Genomic DNA, 15,704 nt, shown 5'->3' on the forward strand with positions numbered 1-15,704 from the left:
CAGAAATAGCAGTAATAGAAAGGCCAATAGCAAGCTTATAAAGTAATCACCTCTCTATTTTCCACAGGTTCCATTTGCTACCTGAAAAAAACATAAAACCATAGTTACCAAATACAAACACAGCTACTAGAACAAATATCATTACTGTAATAGCTCAGGCCATATAAAACCGTAATTCCCTGACAATAGGTCAACTGACCAGAGTCGCTTCCGTGTTCGTGTTTAATCATGCGGCACATCTCATGAAGCACTACTTTTTTTCTGGTAGCATTTTTATAACTACGTAGTTTGTTACAATAAAATTATCTATTAAATTCAGTATTTTTTCCCTTATGGTAAAAGTTATTCTTATTTACGACAAAATATATTAATACTGATAGCAGCTTGGTGCTATATGAAGCAGAGAAAGTTACCATGAGCTATTATTTCATATGTTTTGGGTTTTTTATGTTCTCTTCCTGCAATTTAATTGCACAGAAACAAAACAAAGACCTTAACATCTGCTGGTCTAGTCCTACCTACATTAGAGCAGTTGCAGTCCTTCAGAATTCTAACTAAACTGAATTAATAACTTGTTTTCTAGTTAGCAAGTGTCTGTTCTTTAAAATTTCATGTGTCGTTGATATGATCAGTACACATACTAGAGAAGTAATAGCATCACTATTATAAGAAATATTTTATATAATCTATGGGAGTTTTATTAGACAATGGTAGGTGCTCAGATGTACAGGCATCAGCTTCTGTAACTTAGCACCTTTTCTGTGATGGACACCTGTGGATAAAAGGAGCATTTATTTATGGACGACCAGTCTGCGCTGGTTTCCAAGCCACTGATGGGGAATAGCTGCGCGGGGAAATTTGACGCTGGTGCATTCCCAGGGAGGTATCCTTAGTGACTCCACACAACTAATAACCAGACGACCCTATTCTCTGTTAACGGCCGCAGCAAAACAAGTAACTGAGCATATTAGCCAGTAAGGCCTGTCACCAGGCATCGCTTACAGATGGGTCAGGTCCCGGCAGCGGCTCGGGGCGCTGGTGGCTCCCGCCGGCGGCGCTGGCCAGGGAAGGGCAGCAGCCAGCGGCAAGGAGCGTCCTGCCAGCCCAGCCCTGGCCGTCCCTTCCTCGCAGCCACCCTCCGGCCTTTTGCGTTACTCAGTCTTCTACGCTTAAAAACCCAAAAAACAAAGCTATACATTTCTTCCTGATTTTAAGTGATGCTGTCCAGCACAGCATCATTGACATTAATGGAAAGGTTGGCAATTCACACTGACAGCAAAATCAGGCCTTTTTTTTTGTAATTTTATGACAGCCTTAGGGAGACTGAGACCTGACTAAAGAACACATACTCACGTCTCAGACCTCTGTGGCTTCGAGATAATTCCTTCGAGACTCTCATGCTCTTACCACAGCCTGGAAAAAATTCAGGTGAGCATTAGGCAGGGTCAGCTGCACCACCAAAGCAAGCCTTTCCATACAGGGTATCTCTGAAAGCGGAAACAGTTATTTTCTAATATAATTAAAAACAGCATGCGGCTAAGATTAATATAAAACTAATTAGACAGATACTTTCAAATTACCAACGTGGATGCTTACAGGGAAGCTGCCTGTTCTAATCTGCTCTTCTGCATGTGCAGCTGCTGGCTGAATTTGAGATGTGCAGCACTACGTGACCTGAATATTGCAAAAGCCACTTTCTGGAAATTGGCTAGTAAGCAGAGGCATTATTTTCTTCCTCCACAAGAGGAAGCCTTCAATACGGAGGATAAACAAGTGCCTCGTTGCACCTACCTTCTACTTCTCTTTTGTGGTTGAGCTCTGGATACTAAACTTGCATTTACGCAACCTAGGATTAAAATCATGATAAAGACCAGCACATATGCCTACAGAGAAATGGGATTGCTGGTCTCAAGACACTGCTGTGTAGCATGAAGTTTCAAACGGAGAAGAAAGCCTCTTCGGCCACCACAGAGAGCAAGAACAGTCTCTTCTCTAGCGAGGAGCAAGGTTGCATACTAAACAAAATCATACGAATTTGTGCGCTCTAAAGGAGTTTCATTTGATAGTCGCAGGAATGACACTCTTGGAGCCAGACATCCACTGGTGCTAGTTTCTCCCCAGTGTCTTGCCAATGAGCTGCGTATGTCACCAAGATAATACTGCACGTGGCAAATTGAACTAAATGTGGTATCCCAGGATTAATAATGTTTATCATTATTGCATTCATCTCACTAATAACTCTGCTAGGTGACCTGTGACCAGCAGGTACAATTGTGCTGCTGAGGAAAACGCATTTCATTTGGTTTAGTAGATTCCTACAGTAGACACAGTACATGAATTCAGGTTAAATAGAAAGTAGTTTTGCACTGGAAATCCAAAATTTCTCCTTTCAAAACTTTTCTCAAGCCCAGAATGAATGAAGATAGTGAAAGCAAATACAGATCGTGAGAAAGAAGAGCTGACAACCAAAATTACTAATGTGAAGAAAAAGTTTAAATACAAGCAGCATGTCCAGGCAGAGTATATATGTCCTTTCCGCTTCTGGTACAGGGTTATATATTTTTTTAAACCACCAAACTCTCCCCTTCTGCACCATACAAGCCCACTCACAAGAAAAGAAGCCATTGGAGCCAATATGGAAAAGCCCCAAACAGCTACAGTTTTTCAAAATAAACATATCCGTGAAAAGTCTTGTTGCGCGAGTATTGCAGATAGAGAAGCTGTTAAATTACACACCTGATGTTTAAAGAGAAACTTCTCAGGTTACGCCTCAACACCTGCAGATGAATTATCTTTGGCCGCAATGCCAGTATCTCTTGCAAATAAATAGGTTTGAAACTTTCAGTTCTGACACAAAACTGCAAGTCTTACCTTAGTTTACTCCTATGCAGGCCAAAGCAGGGATTTCCGCCACATATCTGTCAGTGATAAGAGTCAAAGGTGAGTCTACGAAAAGGTGTTTCAGCCCAATATATATTACTGTATGTTGTTTTCCCCAGAAAGAGTTACTGGGCTGAGGATGTATAATGCCATATTTCATACTCAAGTGAATAATTGCCTCTTAAATGCTTTCTGTACAATGGTCCTTAAAAAACCAGGAAATATTTATAATGGAAATTCAAGCACAGCCTTATCTGTCCCAGGCCATGCTGCCATAGCATACATGATGGATCTTTTTTCCACCACTGACAAAGCGATTCAGAGAGTTACATACAAAGATTGTTACAAAGCAAGTAAGTGAAGAAAATAATGATTTATGCACATTTCCAGCATGTGCACATTATTCAATTCCAGTCGAAACGTTTGTTAACAACTCATTAAATATCTGTATTCCAGTGCAAATAGTAAAAAAACAAGGTAGTAAACAACTAGGGCACTGTTAGTCGTGACACTGAAAACCTCACTCCCTCGGCTTTTGAGTACGCAGGTAAGGACCTTTACTCACAAAGACGCTGGTACAGGGAGGCTGACGATACTGATGAGCACAAGCAAACTCGCTGCACCGCCAGGGACCAGAAGAGCTTCCATCTCAAACACCTGGGCTCACCGGGAATTTATCTTCTTTCAGTGTAGGAACCACTTTTCTTTGGAGCATGATACTCACGAAAGCTGAGATTTTAGCTGAACCTCAATGGTATGAGCTAAGCACCTGGCCTGAGATACTCACAGAAGAAAGCAACTACTTTTTTCCCCTCAGATTTAGTCAAATGGTTACTTTTGCTCATAGATTTTAGGATTTTACTATTTACTGGAAAAATGCAGATGTAATGTGCTACTGGACATTAAAAGAAAATTGCATATAAAACAGAATACTCAACACAAAGGAGGCTTTTTTTTTAAAAAAAAAAAACAAACAGGTTGCAGTTTATTCTCAGTATATTATTCAATTACCAGTAAAACATTTACAAGTCTTTCAGCAGAACACATCAGCAATCAAAAATAAAATTAACCCTAATGAGACAATAACCGGAGATACCTTTCTCCATTTCTCAAAGAGCAGCAAGTGTCATATAAGTATGAAATGCCTTTCCCCTTTGCCCGTGGCTCCTCTGGTGCCTGGTGGGCTTCCCCGCTGCAGGAGGAACGCTGCCTCCTGCTCCAGCGCCGCGGGCCCCTGCCCTCTCTTAACCTTCACAAGTCTTTCCCAAGTCACAATGACTTGTCGGCAGGAGTCCTTTCAACGGCCATATAGGGCATCCTCAGCAAAACCTCTCCTTCTCACCCCAAATACTGTGCATTCTGGGCTTCTCCTCCTTATTGAAACGATGAAAGGTAACAAAGCAAACCATGCAGCGCTAGTCAGTGCAGATCCAACAAAGTAAATATGTCAATACAACGTATACACGTGTAACCTAATGCATTTTCACATGATACACAGACAAAGCATGTATTGATTTTCCTCTGATATTCATCTTTTTTTATTGCCATTGATTTCACACAGTTTTTCTACGCTCTGATTGCATCAGTCTTTTTAGTATCTGTTTTCTCTGCAGTAAGTTTTCCATAATGCTTAAAAGCATTTACTTTTCCCCTCTAATTCTGTCCAACCAGTATTGGCTGTACTCTGAAAAGTAAACACTGTATGAGCTGTTCCTTATCATTTGATAGATCTTTTCACCCTCTAGATTTGAAGTCAGGTCAGTTAATTGAAAAATAAGTTTCTGCTGGTTTTATTACTACCAGTTGCAACAATTTTGCAGGGATATTAGGAGAAAAGTGGCCCCCGTTTAGCTCCTCTTTTATTATTGGAACTGTTAATGAAGTTCAAAGCATGAAGTCCAAACTCCACTTCCAGTTATAAATCCTGTTCTCACCTATAGATAAGGTAATCACATTAATTATATAAAATAATTGCATTATATGACTAAAAAGCTGTAATTAAGGGCAGAATAGAACATGTATAGTCATGTAACTGGGAAAGTAAGCAAAGCTACACTTTGATTTTACAGCCAGATTCAACTTGAAAAAGTAAAAATAAGAAAATCTATTCATTTAGTTCTTAACTAAGAAATGCCTTTATAAACCACTGGGACAGGTAAGCAAACCAGTACTGGCATTTTTGCAGTCATTTTTCAAAGCGTAAAGCAACCTGTCTGTATACACAAACACACTCTCCTTGGCTGTCTCAATGCTTGCATGAAATGCCTTTAAAACCAGCAGCTGAATTTTACAGCTTTCTAATCTCTTTGCTATCATTACAGATAAAAACGGCACCCTAACTACTACCTCCTTTCTGGCAATTATGACAGAAGATTCCATTTAACTGTCTGCATAACTCTCTTTTTTGCCATGTGGTAGATGCCAAGCCACCGAATCAACCATAACTGTAAATTGGCTCAACTATACAGTTTGCACAGAGGGCAAAGGAGTCACTTATACAAAGAAGACTCAGCAGAGATCCCCAGGAGTATGCTGGATATGTGACCCAGCGCCCCTGCCCATTTTAGCCAAGCCTAAGTCTAGTCCACTGTCAACTTATGGATCACAAAGAAACCATCTGGGAGCAACATATTTTCCCTCTAAGAAATACCATGATGATATTTTATTTACAAAATTAATAGACCATAGTGTATTCTGCTATAGGAGTACTGTGTCCTTCTGTACTACTGTCAGTTAATATTGCTTCTGCTGAAACCAAGAATAGCTTTGCTGGAATGAAATTGGTAGCAGGAGGTCTACTATACAATAAGGTATCAACCGCATACAGAGGAACACAATCAACCTATGCACAATCTATAGCCTAAATGAAGCTATCTAAAGAAACGGATCTGAACATTGGTAAAAGGCCATGTTAAGCTAGTTTCTTTTTCCCCTCATTATCTCCCAGTGTCAGAGTTCTCCTTATTAGTTCTTTTTCTGTTCAAGAGCTGCCTTATTTTTGCCATCAGCATCTCTCTGAAGTGATCACCCATTAAGAAATAAAAAACAGGATTAATGACACTATTTAAAAATGCAATGGGTCTTGTGATGATATAAACGACATTGATGATGTTCTGTGTGCACACAGATACATTCAAGGCTGGTATTCGGGAAGCAAGTCGGACATTGCGCATTATGTGATATGGAGTAAACAGTAACGAGAAGATAACCACCGTTAGGATGACTAAAGAAAGAGGTTTTTCAAGCGTCGGGAAAGAACTGTTTTGCTCACTCCTGTTCTTAAGAAATATAACCATCTTTACGTAGAAGAAGCACATGACACAGAGAGGGATAAGGAACCCAAAGACAGTCAGAAACATACTATAGATGATGCTTTTTGCTGGGTCTCCAGAACTTGCATAATCAAGACAGTTGTCGTTATCGGCAGCTGCCATAGTCACAAGGAAATGCATCAGTGGCAACAGTTCCAACACAACCCAGATCCATATCGCAACAGACACTATAACAGCAGTTTTTCTCTTCTGTAGAAAATGTTCTCTGAAAGGATGTTTCATGAGCAGGTATCGGTCAATACTGATAAAGGTAAGGAAAAGGATGCTGGTGTACAGGTTTGCATGCAACAGGAATCTGTTGCTATGGCAGAAGATGCTCTCCTTTGCCCACTGATCTCTAGAGTAGCTTTTCACAAGCACTGGAAGAGTACACAGAAATAATAAATCTGATAACGATAAATTAAACAGGTAGATGTTGCCACTTTTCCAGTTTTTCAAGCAGAAAATATAGCCAAATACAACAATGGTGTTTCCAGTGAGGCCTAAAATGAACTCAAGGCTATACATGGTGGAAAGATAATACTTTTCTAGGAAACCGACCATCAGCAAACAGTCGCCTGTCTCGTTCACAGCCTGGAAAATTAAAAAGAATAAAAATAAATAACAACAAAAGAAAAAAATAACAAAAGATCATTGCATTGCTACTGTACATCGTTGCAGTAATAGGTGAATATAGTATGCTCTTTCCTTACAGCTTACGGGAGTAGACACTAGAACTCAAAGAACCTGTGCACGCAAGATTTCTACTTTCAGTTACGGACAGGAGTTACTACACAAGACGAAATTTGGTGTGAGCAAAAAAAACTGGGTAAGGACTTTGAAATAGATACAAAAAAATAAAAGGATCATTTGTAACATGTAAACTGCCACTTAGCCAGGCTCAAGACCGTAACAGGAGGGTGGGAACGTGAAACTTGTCTGTGACTAACTCATCACAGCCCTCTTTGAAAGTCATCTGCGTTTGTATCACATAACTTCAGTTCCATGTTTTACTTATCACTAAAGCAGAAGTCCACATTCAAGATTAATACAGGACTGAGTCATTAGTAGCAATGTGGCTATCTTCTGAAGATGCTTCTCAGAATTCATTAAAAAGTTAGGAAGTTTATTAAATTAACTGAAACGTTAATTATGGACTTTGTATATTTTTGTTAGTAACTCTACCAGAATTGCACGGGAAAATCTTGTGAAGATGGAGCGTGTATCCTATGCATTACAATTAATATTGTCTAAGGAATTCTGAGCCATTCCTGTTGAAACAGGCTATTTCTGTATTTGCAATTTTATAATTCTTTTCTCATAGCTTTTTTTTTTTTTTTTTTTTTTTTTTTTTACAAAAAGCCCTTTTAAGAATGGAAGGTCTTTTATGACTGAAAAGTCAGAGTTGATCCAAAAGATACTGTAGTCAATGGGGAAATATTAATGAAATACAGCAAAGTTCTGTATAAAACTCTTTCAAGACAAAATTCACAAACTCTCGTTTGTTTTTGTAATTAACAATCTCTGAAGTGAAAACCAGAACTACATTCAACACTGGATATGATTTATTCAACCACAGTTAATAAATTCTGCTAAAATAATAAATAGCTAATAAATTGTGCTAAAATCATTGTATAATGAAGTGCCCAAAGTCCTATTCCTCTAAATGCTACAGCATACCACTAAATGATACAAGAATGGGAGAGGCCGTGCTGCTGTGAAAGTTTTCAGTATAGCAAAGGCATGTCTATTTGGCAGCCAAAGTATAAGTAAGGGAGATGCTATATCAAGGGAGCGTTAAGAAGTTTCAAAATTCTGTCTATTGAGTATTTGCAAAGTTTAGTCTCCGTTTCATTTCATCATAGAAGGCTCTTAGGAACTTTTTATTAAAACTGCAAGGAGGGTTGCCCCAGCACATTTCAGTCACCCCTCCTTCACCACCATTTAATTTTCTTTTTGGCTCCAAATGATTGCTTTTGCTTTTTGCTTGGAAGCAATCCTTCCAAATAGATTATTTCAAACATCCTATTTTTTTCTTCAAAAAGTTTCTCAGAAAGAATACATTACACAGTAAACACACTCATTCAGATTTCAGAAGGCAAGCTGAGTATTTATCCCTTTACTCAATGAAGTCAGTATATTTTAAGCCACAAAATAGAAACATTTCTAGGAAGCTGCACCAAGCGTAAGTTTGCTTGAGGGGATATTGTGCTTTCTAGTTTGGTTAGAGAAGTGCTTTCAAGCAATAGGGACAGAAATAGAATACAATCTCTAGTGTTCTTCCTCTTCGTGCAAACACACATACACCTACTTTGCAGGGTCATTACAAGACAAAGATAAATTTTAGTGAGAGCCTTTTGTTAAAATACTGGCAAAATATAACTAGAAAGTAGGGAGAAACTAAACGATAGAAAGGTAGAATACAGACTAAAACTGAAATTGAGCTGAGCTCTAGAAGAGCAGCAATGATGTGACTCGCAAAATTTGCTTAAGAGAGGGTCTCTAAAGACCATGCAATTATTTTAAATATTTTCAAAGTTGTTATAGTGTCTAGAATTTGTTAACTCTCTGAACATATGCATATCTGATAGCAAAGTACTATATTTTATTTCAAAGGTAGATCATGTGAATAAAGTACAACATGTAGCAAGTTCATAAGGTTACATGGAACAAATATCTACACTTATGCCGTATACCATTAGAAACAAAAATTATATAGAGATGTATTCTCACAATGATCAGAATAACGTCATATCATGCTTTTAGCTTAACCCTGGCTCATCAGACTCCTGAGAAGAAACTTTAGGAATATTCCTATTAGAAAGACCATTGCACCATCATTAGCATTTTAAATACAAGTAAGAATTTAAAAAATACTGTATTGACAGATACATTGATTTGGGTAGTTGTTACGAAAAGATTGATTAATCACTTTTAAAATAAGTAGTCAGGGTAAAACAATTTAAGAATTTGTTCAGAAGTTTTCTCACTAGTGAAAATAGCACGGTCTTCTTTAGAAGCTAAAGCTCAAGAGACTCTGGCTGATTAGAGACCTGCTTACCTACATCACTTACCATCCTGAGGGCTAGCTGCCGTCTCCTGATGGGCACTCGCTGACCATGACTCAGTGAAAACCTTTAGATCACTGGAGTGCAGCTTAACGTAGCTGCTTTAACCTAATTTGCATATAATTGAGTCATTAATGAGTCAATGCAAAGGAAAAATTTGTTTGGCTGAGCAGTACACAGGGGCAGTGTTAGTGTAAGGAAAGTATTGCAAAATTCATGTTGAGCCAGCCAGAGAAGCAAACAAACACTTCCTCTTTGCAGAGAGACCTGGCAGAAACAGCCACATGCCATTCAGGAGGAATGCTTATCAGGTCTCCTTCACGCTCATTTAGCAGTTTTATTTGAGGGGCTTTGATCTTTGAGGGGCTGCATCTGTAGAAAATTTGGCTTTGATACAATGATTCTGAATGAAATACTCCTAACTGGAAGAACGGCAGTAACTCGTCCTGAATCACAGAATCGGCAGTCAAGAGATTGCTCCATCTCCCTTTAGCTAGCCACCTCTGTGGGAACCAGCTACCTTGTGCACGCTTCCATTTTCGGTTAAAATAAAGGGAATGACTCCTACTTCATGGAGGCATTCAGAGGGTGAGTTCACTGAGGTTTGTAACACATTTTGACAGATTCAGACAGGCTTTTTGAAGGATGAATCGTGGTGTCTTGTGTTCCGATTAAATTCAGTTTTCCAGACAACAACAGAACAGTCTCTCCTTTCACAGTTAGAAGTCAACACAACAGATGCAACATATCAATGAAATTTTATAGCTGGCAAACCAATTAACACAAGATATTTTAGGAAAACACTTAGCATTTATATAGTAATACATGTGAACACTTTCAAAGCTTGCTGTTCTATTTTTCACTGCTCTCTAGTCTTATTATGTTTTCAAAATTAAGAACAAATGCTGCTAATGCAAAGTGGCTCTGCTCCATTGCAACTAATGCACCAGAACCAGTTTATATCAGCATAAAAATTGTTTCTTGGTTTTAACCTGGGCATTAACATTTTTACATGTGGGTTTTAATGTATTTTTACATGTGGACCAATGTCTCAACCCTTCTGCAGCTCCAGGGTCCCCCCTAGAAGATTAGGTTTCAGTTCCCTGAGGGCAGGGCATACTCAGCTTGGGTATCCTGAGGGAAAATGTTAATCATCGTATGAAAAAGTGAGGGCGCTACTTTTTTTTTTTTAAAACGTAAAAGTTAGCAGGTGAAAAGTCCTAGTGGTGTTTTGTGGAATGTGATTCCATAGCTGTGCAGCTGACGTCTGTAAGATGCTTCCCGACTTGGGATTTTCACTAGCACAGAGTAGGTTTGTAACTAGAAGAGATTTTCTGAAAATCCTACGCTGTGAAACATAAGCTGTTGTATAGTTTCATTTAACTTCTACTGCTATGTGTAAGTCTGTTCTAAGTGAGGTTTCAAGCCCAAAAGCTACTACTGTGTGTCCTGCAAATACACATTAATGGCTGAAGACGAAAGAACAGTCTTGCTTTGCTTGCTCTTGCAAAAAATACAGCTGATTTCAAAAAATACAGCTGATTTCAGCCTGCTACGTAAAAACTACTTCACTCTGTATGAAGGCTGCAGTTTGCATTTATAGTTGATAGGCCTACTTTTCAAGAAAAACAAAGTCGCAGCACTTGGGGGTTGGGGAGGAGACTCGTTAATCTACATTTTAGCCAACTGTTCAAAAATCACTTTATTCACCAGTTGATGGCAACTTCCTCAGAATCACTGAGAGAGATCAAATCAGCTAATACCCCATACTGACCAGATGGTCATGCATTTGTAATGCAGGTACATATACTCAGATCTAATTGCTTCATCTGATGCCAGCAAAAATAGGACGTTCATGCAGTATTTAGATTGCGTTCAGCACCTAGGGAACACAGGCATTGCTCCTGCCGCTGTCCACTAGGCAACTGCTCCCAGCAAAACAACAGGCATGTTAAAAAGCAGAATGAAACATTTGTTTACATCTCCACCCACTGATCATCTCACTTCATCTGTCTCAGAAGGCAGGAAAAAAAAATTGACATTCTGGTATTTTAAGCAGATCTCAAAAAACTCCTCTGATGATTTAGCCCTTGGTACACCGTATATGAGAGAAGGACCATCCTCACAGGCAAAAGAGGAAGCCAAGCCTAAGGAATTTAAGCAGAATAGGCAGAAGCCCATTTCATTCAAAACTTGGGTAAGGATGCAGAGGAGGGCAACGGCGGCGCTGCGCCCTGCTCCAGCTGAGGCAGCGCTCTTCCGAGGGGTCGGCAAGCAAGCGAGATTCTGCCCAGCGGCAAGGAGCCCTCTCAGCATGCTAGGGAACAGCCCTGCTACCCTGCACGGTAGCACAAACATCTCCAGCTCATAAATGAACTGCACAGTCTTGGTATTATGCTCTTCCTAGATTCATCACCGCTCCTGCATACGCAGGCCACAGTGCACCGTCTCTGGCACTGACCAGCCGGAGACCCAGCCTCTCCCATGGGTTCAGTGCCGCCTCTCAGTATCTTCCTAACAAATTAACTGAAGGAAAGTTGTGCCTGTTAGATTTTCATTCTGACACTTTCCTCTGTTTCATAAGACTCTCAGCTTAATACAATCACTGCAATAATAGAAGATTTTTTAAAGTCACCTAAGAGCAAATTGTCCTCAAGACTAATCCTGGCATCACAGCCTTAAAGCAAAGATTTGAGATTTTCTGCAAACATAACTAAAACATGGCTGACTAAAATCACCTTCAAAAGACGACCTATCACGAAATAGGAAGAAGAGAACAGATAAGGTGCCTTCCTTCTTTCCTCTCCATATATGCATGTAAATAGGCCTGCAGTGCTGAGAAAACTCATGTATTTGGCAAGTGCAAACTGAGAGGAAAATTCTGCAATACTCAAGACAAAAAAATGAAACACCTTTTGCAAAACTGCAAAAAGAAAGATTGCACATGAAAAATTCTCAGTAAGACTGAGCTTTAGATCTATTTTCCACAAAAAGATAAAAAAAAACAAAAAAAGGAAAGACTTGGACAGGTTTGGGGGTAGTAGCAATTACTTTCTGCTTTCTTCTCATTCTGGAGAAAGGGTTGCACTGCATCTACAATGTTCCCTGTGGTTTGGGAAAACGAATTAAACAAAGAGCTAGGGCTACCAATCTCTACATGACCACTACTGGCAGGATAATCACTAAGTGAACTGCTGGGCCAATGACTGAGGAAGGGGGGGGGGGGGGGGGGGGGGAAGGATGTTACAGGTAACAGCTATGCTTGACAAAGCGCAATTGAGAGACTTATTCTTTAAGAAAGAGTGATAGGAACCAGGAGAGAGAAGATGCAGTTCCAACAGTCATTTTTAACTAAGAGTGAATTTACACTTCAGCTGGAGGCCGACTCCAGAATACGTCACATGCCCATAATTCTTTTAATTTAGCTAGTACAGGGAACAAGGGTAGTGAAAATACGGCAGTCTGTAACAGCTGAGACAGCCAGAGACCATACCTGGGTCACTAGCTAACGCTGAAGTCCGTACCTCTGACTGCAGTATATCTAGCCTGCAGGAGAAAAACCCAAATTAGATCCAAGCAATAGCATTTTCAGACACATTCTGCACCAGGACTGAAACCAAAGTCCCAGGAAACTTTTTCTGGTATCAACGTGAACCTGTTTTCAGGACAATTTCTTCATTTTCTTCAGATATTATTTATTTTAAAACCACTTATGTAGAGAGGAGAATTGGAAGAATTACCAACGTGCACCCCAGATAAGCTTTGCTACACTTCCTCAAGGTGCTTGTTACAATAATTTTTAGTGTGTCATGTTCTCTTACAAAAGTAATGAGAAGACTAAGTCTGAAGTTCATTCTAATGGAAGTAAAAATGAATTTATGGCTACATCCAAATGGAAAGTTGAGAAATATAACTCTCACGCACCTGTCATGCGGGCAGATCTACGGATCTCAACGAGAAACCTGGCGGCACAAGGGCTCTGCTGCACAGCAGCTGCAGGCCCCGCAGGGCTGACTGCGCTGACGTCTGAATCGATACGAACTGTAGGTACACAGCAAATACTGATTAGAAAATGGTGGGTACTGACCAAAGGAAAGCACTCGTTAATTACAGTTTAACGGGCAGTCACTATTTATGTTTTGAGATGAACAGTCAAAATAGTCTCTCAAAGCAGAAGGATAAAACAGTGCCACCTTTCCTCCCGAAACCATCTTTCCACAAAGGACATCTCTGTAGTCAGTGGTGCAAAGATACCTTCCACAAATGGTTTGTTTCTCCTATAAAGATATATAGAGGCATTTGCAAATAGGGACAAAACCCCATGAAATAAAGAAAATTTGTAAGACAATTATTCCTTTATTAGGATGAAATTAATATAATTAAGAAAGAGTTTTTCATGACTTAATGACATTTTTCTCCCCAATTTAAGTAGGGTACAATTGGCAGAGATTGAAGTCTTCCATCCCTGTATGAATAGCAGCAACACAGCACTGATATTGGCCTTGATCATTTTTTACAAATGAACAGAAAGATGAAGTTCTTAATCTGCTTTTCTACTGATGCCATCATAAACTATAATAAGAAGCAATGGGCCATGGTGAAGATAGACAGAGGGGAAACAACATAAAACAAGTGAAAGATAAATCCTATTATCTTAGGAAATAGTTGTTTACACAGAAAAATCAACTGCTAGAAAACAAAATGGCTCCTCCTTGAACAAAGGCATTTAGAAACTCTCAAATACACCATTCACCCTATGCTTTCCTCTGTCTGAGCTATCTCAGTAAAAAAAATTCATGTTTTTCTATAACAGCTGCACATCATTTCACTGAGAATTTGAAGACAGATAAAGACCAAACGTAATCAAGTTGGTGACAATGCTGGAAGGACAGGAGGAGGAGGAAGGTGACCTTAGCGACAATCTGCAGAGTGCAGTACTGCAGCATCAAATTCAGGTACTACTGCCTGATGGGCCTGGTTCTGAGCTGCAGTTTTTCACTGCTGTGATGGAAAATATTAATCTTTTACTTCTAGAAATTAATGTTGTGCACTAACTGTGCAGGAAAGACATCTTGAATGTTCTAGTAAACCAACTTTTAAATGGTTAAAACAGAAAAAAAGCTGAAACTTAACTTTTATGATACCTTACCATAAAGGTTCTCAACACCTTATCAATAGGTTCTTGAGGTCAGCACCGCTTATCATCTTCAATGACTATTTTTCCACACTCTCAGAGGGAGTGTGTATGTCACTTTTTTTAGATAACGATAGTGAAAATCATTTTCGAGAGCTTGAAATCGTGGGACTTATTCATAAGGACAATTAGATCCTGGTTATCTGTTGAGCCCATCCTCAGACACTGTGTGATATAGACTGCCATCAGTCCTTACTTTCAGTTTTCTTCTTTCTGTCTAAACATTATAAACAACATCTGGCATGAACACATAACACCACAAAATGCCTCACATTAGCAAGCAAATCCAGATAGAAAATTAAATTATTATTAGCAATTATCTGGGAACATTGGCTTCACCACTGCACATTGTGTGACATTTTGGACAAGTCCAGTTCTTTTTAACATGACTCTGTATAAGGGGTATGTTTTAAAAAAAATATTGTTTAGAAATATTGATATTGTAAATGCCAAATATGTCTGTTAGAAATAAAAATTCTAGGCAGTTGCTTGCAAACTTATCAAATATAACTAAAGTACAGTTACCTTTTTAAAATTTAAGCCTGAAATTGTATGTGTCATTTTTTAAAGCAGAAGTCTAAAGATGAAAGAGGCTACAGGATATATGTATATAGCTGCAAAATAATTATTGTGAGTCAGGAAAAGCCTATAAAATAAACTGCTCAATGACACATCAGCTCCCAACATCTGAAATTTTGAAAATAATCAGCACAAGCTTGTATTCAGTACTACTTCACTTTGGTGAACTCGCGTAAAGACTGGTCTCTGAAATGTACTACCCCAAGGAAATTAATATTAAAAAAAAAAAAACAACACAAATGTTGAGACTGCTTATTAGTTTAGCTGTGCTCTGGGTCATTTTAATACTTCAAATGGAACAGCTGTCTAGTTTTTAAAAAGCTAGAAGCTACTATTATTTTTCTCATACCATGATAATGGCAGGTTGAAATGAAAAACCTAAGTAAGGTAGAAAGAGTAGTTGCAGTCTTCTGAAAGCTTGCTATTTTTGTTGCACAACCAGACCCTGCCCAGTAAACTTCACGAGCTGTAAGAAATCAACTTAAGAAATAAATAGGGGTTTCCACTATGCTCAAAATAAATGCTTTAACTCTGCATATAGTTTGTACTAGCTACTAGAGAGATTTCAGTTTCTCTGCTTTGATCAGCAATAACTTAGGCATGAGCTTTAACAGCACAATAATCTGCATGTCTGTTTACAAAATCAAGCAGGTGATTCCAGAGTGCTAGTAC

General features: G+C 39.0%; 2 protein-coding genes across 3 annotated transcripts in view; both read right to left on the minus strand.

Moving 5' to 3' along the window:
- Positions 1–3,843: 3,843 nt before the first annotated feature.
- SUCNR1 (succinate receptor 1) lies at positions 3,844–13,299 on the minus strand. 2 transcript variants are annotated; one of them, XM_009676357.2, is made up of 4 exons: positions 13,184–13,299; positions 12,753–12,805; positions 9,266–9,367; positions 3,844–6,785 (listed from the first exon to the last, which is right to left on the minus strand). In XM_009676357.2, exons 3-4 carry the CDS (start codon positions 9,266–9,268, stop codon positions 5,817–5,819), a joined length of 972 nt encoding a protein of 323 aa, XP_009674652.2. In that variant the 5' UTR covers positions 9,269–9,367; positions 12,753–12,805; positions 13,184–13,299; the 3' UTR covers positions 3,844–5,816. The 2 variants fall into 2 exon arrangements, with proteins under 2 accessions (XP_009674652.2, XP_068810726.1); XM_068954625.1 differs by lacking the exon at positions 9,266–9,367 and having other exon boundaries at positions 13,184–13,263.
- The window catches only part of LOC104145046 (arylacetamide deacetylase), an 84,353-nt gene continuing 81,839 nt past the window's right edge, over positions 13,191–15,704 (minus strand). The window contains exon 9 of the transcript XR_011142879.1: positions 13,191–13,300. The gene's annotated coding sequence lies outside the window, so the exon portion shown is untranslated. The remainder of the gene's footprint in view (positions 13,301–15,704) is intronic.

Source organism: Struthio camelus, chromosome 9, assembly GCF_040807025.1.
Source record: "Struthio camelus isolate bStrCam1 chromosome 9, bStrCam1.hap1, whole genome shotgun sequence".
NCBI lineage: Eukaryota > Metazoa > Chordata > Aves > Struthioniformes > Struthionidae > Struthio > Struthio camelus.